The sequence below is a fragment of the Salvia splendens genome, chromosome 16 (genome assembly GCF_004379255.2).
Source record: "Salvia splendens isolate huo1 chromosome 16, SspV2, whole genome shotgun sequence".
NCBI lineage: Eukaryota > Viridiplantae > Streptophyta > Magnoliopsida > Lamiales > Lamiaceae > Salvia > Salvia splendens.
Window position 1 is genome coordinate 4,203,248 of NC_056047.1, and position 5,627 is coordinate 4,208,874.

The window sequence follows — 5,627 nt, forward strand, 5'->3', positions numbered from 1 at the left end:
TTAGGCGATAATTGTAATTTATTTAATACGATCTCAAATATATAACATAGCAAATCGACTCATATTAATTAATGTCGATCTGGATCGAATACTAGTGATGATCATCAACATTAACATATAATACATAATTAAAACTGAAAAGCCAGAAATAATCCTATAAGTAGTAGTAATTAATTAATACATAATCAATCAGATTAGATTAAGCTCCTAATAATGGCTGCTTCTGGACTATCGGCATCAATCGATGACAGTAGCTGTGACAGCCTCTCACTCAAATCATCCACCTCTTTGTGCAAATTTCTGATGTAGTTGCAAGTTTCTTGAAGCACCTTATTTGCAGAAGCCTGCAATTAATCAATTAATTAAATGATAATTAAGGTTGAAACACAAACACATGCATGCAATGCCATGTTATGTAGTTATCAAATTTAGTTCGTACTACTACTTTTTACTGTGCACAAACACATATCATGCAGATGGGCTTTTCAGGCAGACACATGACGTTTGTACAAACGCGCAGGCGCAATGTACTACTGTCTTGTGCGCCTGCGCGCGTACAATTAGTTAAAGAGCCGAATTTCACTCCATAAAATACGCAATGAGTTGCAACAACAATTAATAATAACCTTAAACACAGTTATTAAAATGAATTACATTGGCAATGGCAAGTAACAACAAGTACATGGGGAGTAGTAGTAGTAGTAGTAGTAGTAGTACCTTGTTGGAGCGGCGGGTGTTGCGGATTTCAGGGAGGAATTGGTGGAGTTTGGAGACGAGATTGATGATCTGATCGTCTGTGATTCTTGAGGTTGTGGACGACTGTTGCGATCTTCTCCCGGACATAGTTGAAGAGGGATTGTATGTGTGTGTGAATGAGGGAATTGAAGAAGTGGAAGTGAGAAGGGAGGGGAGGAAGAAGAAGAGAGGGGTGTGTGTGTATATATATGAAGAGAGTGTGTGTAGATATAGAGTAGCTAGAATGGTGGGAGGGGGAAGATAAGAAAATGATATGTAATGAGAGGGTTATAAAGTGGGATGGACCAACGATAGATACATATTACTGCGAGGGGAGAGAGAAGAGCAATAACCAAGAAAGTGATGTTGGATGGGAAGAAGACAAGTGCATAGGGGGAAAAGCTGTGGTGTAGCCTTTTTAGTTTTTCTCAGGGCTAAATTTTAAACTCTAAGTTTCAATATTGTAAATTTGTACAAAGGTAATAATCAAATATTTTTCATTTGTCGTTGTACGAGTTTTATGCAGTTTAAGGCCAAACAACTGATGAATGGAGAGTGTTTTCGACTCGAGTAGTTCATGTGATATGTGATCGTATGATTGTTTTTGGAAATGATGAAATTATTGTGATTTTATACGAGGATAAATTGTCAAATAAGTAACGAATGATGAAATTTTTTAATAGTAGTTTTGAAAATTGAAAATTTTTAAGTGTCGTTTTACCCAACGTCATTTTATCCACATATTTTAAATCACATCAGCATGTATTGCCTGAAAAAGGTATAATGGGATGATTGAGAAAATTTCGTCGTTCATGATTTATTTTTCATATTTTTGGAAGTTTGGGATGAACCAGAATTTAACCATCTTTGGTTAAATATTATAATTAGTAAGTATTAGTATTATTGTTTATTTAGTTAGCTATATGAGTATATTGTACTGTATTTTTTTAATGGTTTTTATTAGTATTCAAATATTGAGAATTTATGTCATATTTTGCTTTACTATATTGAAAGGAGTAGGCAACATGTGCATATTTTCATGGTCGTTGTGCATTAAATTTTTGTGCCGGATCATGTGTGAAGTTAATAGAGTAAAGATAGAAAGAAGATAATGAATTATTCACATTCACATTCACATAATGCGAATTGGTGACACAACATGTTAGAGTTTTTTTTTTCAAAAAAATGTTGGGGTTGGGAATAAGAATTAGTCGTTATGAAAATCGAAGTATTGCAACTAAAGTCTAAAACAATAATTCGTTTGAAATATTATATGTTATGGTTGTATTTTGGGTCCAAATATTCTCGTACTAATATAAACACTTGTCCGTGTCACACATGCCTACAAAATCTAACTATTATGGTATGAGCCTTGGCACTGCACTAATAATCATGTTGAAATTAAATAAGATTTTTTCCAAAAATAATCACATAATAATGCTCCTGTGCGACTGCGATTTTGTTTGCATTCCTAACATTAGAGATATTCATTATTAATGATAATAATTAAGTGTAACACAGTCAATATGCATATTACATGTAGAAGTACAAACATTTTGCCAACGTAGAAAAAGAAAATTATAGGATAAAAATGTTGCACGCCATTTGTATCTTTGGGGGGTGAAGAAAATAGAACATACAAAGATGAACAACAACTAATCCATATGTACTAACTCGGCTCACTAATTGATAGTTTATCCCCACATATCAGTACAAGTGATATTTGCGTATTTTGTCCTCAATCACACGCAGAGACGGAGCCAGGAAATTATAGCCTGATGGACAAAAAAGATTAACATGCAAATAAATAAAAAGTAAAATAAAACAAAATATATTAATATTATTAAGAGTAAAGGTGTAAGGTGGTGTGTTTCTTAGGGGAGGGGCAAATAATTTTTTTTTCTTTTTAAATTTAGGGGTATATATATTATAATATAAATACCTTCATAGCTATGAATAGTTGAGGAGGGGCATTTGCCCTTCTCATTCTACACTAGATCCGTCCCTACTCACACGCTCACTCAGAAGTTCTTATGGGTCAATAACATAGAATTACCAAAGGCTAAATAGTACGCTTAACATTGAATTTTTCTGAAATGGATGTCACGAGAGAAAAGATGCACCTTGTTAGAATGATTAGCACCTATCAAATCCGTTAAGCTCACATCGAATTCGCAGCATTATAGTATTTGCATATTCTCAGAAATTTCATTTTTTATATGTGTTTCGGTTCATTTATATCAAGTTCGCTTTAGAAGTAGGAGTCGCTTCTTATCTGTGTCAAAGTATTGACTGTCACCCCTCCCCTAATTTTGTCTATGGCAACCGCCATAAAAACTTACATATGCAACACCTCAAAACCGCCTGAACCAGCATGTACTAGTGATTTTGATTCCAAACCGGCGGTTAATTGCAGTTTTGTTAAACCCAAATATCTCTAGGTGGCAGTAGAATAGGCGCAGGCTATTTATTTTGAAATTTAGTACCCACGGTCTAATTAATGTACTCAAATATTAGATAACTTATAGAAGCATAGTTAGTTAAAGTAGATATTTTCATTTATTTCACTTTGATTCAACTAAAAAAAATACTATCTCAAAACAACATATTTATAAAATCTATAAATTGCTCAAATCAGGGCTCGGTTTAAGTAGGAAATCCGAAATTCCATCAACGCCTCCATCATAAATCATTGGTTGGAAAAAATCATTAATTAATTGCTACTTTAATCAATTTTGAATAATTTGACAATCAATTGGAATGTAAGTTGATGGTGGAAGCCTTAAGTATTATGTATATCGTGCTCAAAAGACCTTTTATTATTAAATTTCTATTTTACATTAAAAAAAATTGTGTTGTTCAAATGTGGGCCTATAATATCCAAGTTGGCTTAAGAAATTAATGTATTGTGTTAGTTATGGTACTAACAATGTGGGCCTTCATGTGCATGTCTCAATATACAAGACCATGTGATCATTGGACACTTATCACCTATTATTAACCATCTATCAATGCAATCTTGTGACATATTTATTTTTTAGATTATTACACATCCTAATCGACAAGTGTCGCTTCTTTTCTTTATATATTAACTAATTTTATGCTTCATTTTTTAGTAATGATAGTTGCATAAAGATTTTGTTGTTTTTTGGGTATAATTTTGCAATTAAATGTACATGCATCTCTCTCTTGCCCACTTATATATGATAATGGAGATTAGTCTTCTTAACTCCCATCTTTTATCATCATAGTATTTATTAATTGGTGCTATTTTTCTAAAAAAAATTCTTGAATTTATATATTGTAACTAAGTTTTTTTTAATGTAGAGAAAAGTATTTTACAAATTAAGAAGCCAATCATTTCTTAAGATAACATTTGAAAAATCAAAAACTTTTTGTCGTTTGAAATAGGATTAATTAATTTAAATTAAACCATCATATTCCTGTGTCGCGTATAACATAATGTTTTGACAAACATGATCTGGTTACAAATATATGTTTTTCCAAGTTGTTGATGATCTATTTTGGAGGAATTTAATAGTATATCATTTGGTAAGCTGGTGCTATTCCTTGATTTTGAAATCTTAATTTTGGATTTTGACAGCTTCGGAATCTTAGTTCTCATAATTATTAATTTTCTTTTGAATGCATTAAAATTGAGAGTCCACAAGAAATTGATTTATCAGTAGTGGAAAATATTGGGGCAGACCCCCACCCAAAAATAAATAAAATATCTAGAACGATGGAAGCTATAAGGGCACCCGCAACGCTGTGCCGTTGCGGTTCCTATGCCGTTCCGGCGGAACGGTTCCGCGGCGGCACGCGTTGCAGGCCTCGTTCCGTCGTCATTCCGTTCCCATACCGTGCCGCGTTCCGTTCCGGAGGAACGCGGAACGAAACGTTCCGCCACGCGCCGAGGCGACGTGGCGGCCTCCCATTCGACGCGTGAAGCCCACTCGCTGCCCCGCGAGTGGGCTTCGTCCCGGTGACGCAATAATTCAAATTTTTTTTAAAAAAAATCGAATTTAATAATAATAAAAAAAATTTTTGCAACGGTAATGTGACCGTTTTTTTATATCCGTTTTGTATTTTTTTTATTTATTTATTTACTCTATAAATACTCCTATTTCATACTCATTTCAATCACAAACACACATCTATTCCTCTCTACTTATTAAAATTGTGTACTTTTATTTTTTTTAGGATTTTAATTGTGTGCTTTTTATTTTTTTAGGATTTTAATTGTGTGCTTTTTATTTTTCTAAAAGTTTAAATTTTTTTTAATGTTGTGTGTTTTTTAATAAAGTGTGTTTGTTTTTTAATAAAGTGTGTTTATTTAAATTGAATTGGGTTGGAAAAAAAATGAAATTGAATGAATAGTAATTTAAGGAATGGTTAAGGAACGGAGGGTTGCAGGTTCCGTTCCTTAGTTAAGGAATGGAGTAAAAAAGTACAGTGGGGCCCTCAAATAGTGGTTTAAGGAACGGTATAGGAACGGTATAGGAACAGCGTTGTAGATGGCCTAAGTGTTTCCATTTGTTCACGCATTTTAGTGCCCAACTCAAAATTGTAGGAGTATTTGTTTTTAGATTTTATTTCCACATTACATACTAAAAATTTAGTTTTCACTATAACTCGTTAATACATAAGAATTAATGATTGAGGAAAAACATAATTTTATGAAAATATAATAAAAAAAATCTCTTATGAGAAAAAATTAACGCACTTAAAAAAAGAATAATTTGTATTCCTAATGAAATTCAGAAAGCTAGTCTTCATTCAAAAAATAATTGAGAATTCTTATGTAAATGCATCTCTTGATTGGATGATCCATGCAGCACTCAAGTTCAAATTCCATGAAGAGAAAAAACATATTTTTTTGGTAGTAGTAT

The 5,627-nt window shown here is 32.7% G+C and overlaps 1 protein-coding gene across 1 annotated transcript; it reads right to left on the reverse strand.

Annotated features, from left to right (window-relative positions):
- On the reverse strand, positions 1 to 1,000 carry LOC121770835 (transcription factor PRE5-like). The gene is made up of 2 exons (XM_042167611.1): positions 718 to 1,000; positions 1 to 344 (listed from the first exon to the last, which is right to left on the reverse strand). The coding sequence occupies exons 1-2, from the start codon at positions 841 to 843 to the stop codon at positions 195 to 197; spliced, it is 276 nt and encodes a 91-aa protein (XP_042023545.1). The 5' UTR covers positions 844 to 1,000; the 3' UTR covers positions 1 to 194.
- Positions 1,001 to 5,627: the final 4,627 nt, after the last annotated feature.

Bases quoted from the DNA above. Each gene is read 5' to 3' on its own strand.
- LOC121770835 (XM_042167611.1), bottom strand. From the start codon at position 843: ATGTCCGGGAGAAGATCGCAACAGTCGTCCACAACCTCAAGAATCACA. The intron at 345-717 runs GTACTACTACTA...GATTAATTGCAG, and splicing joins ACACCCGCCGCTCCAACAAG to GCTTCTGCAAATAAGGTGCT.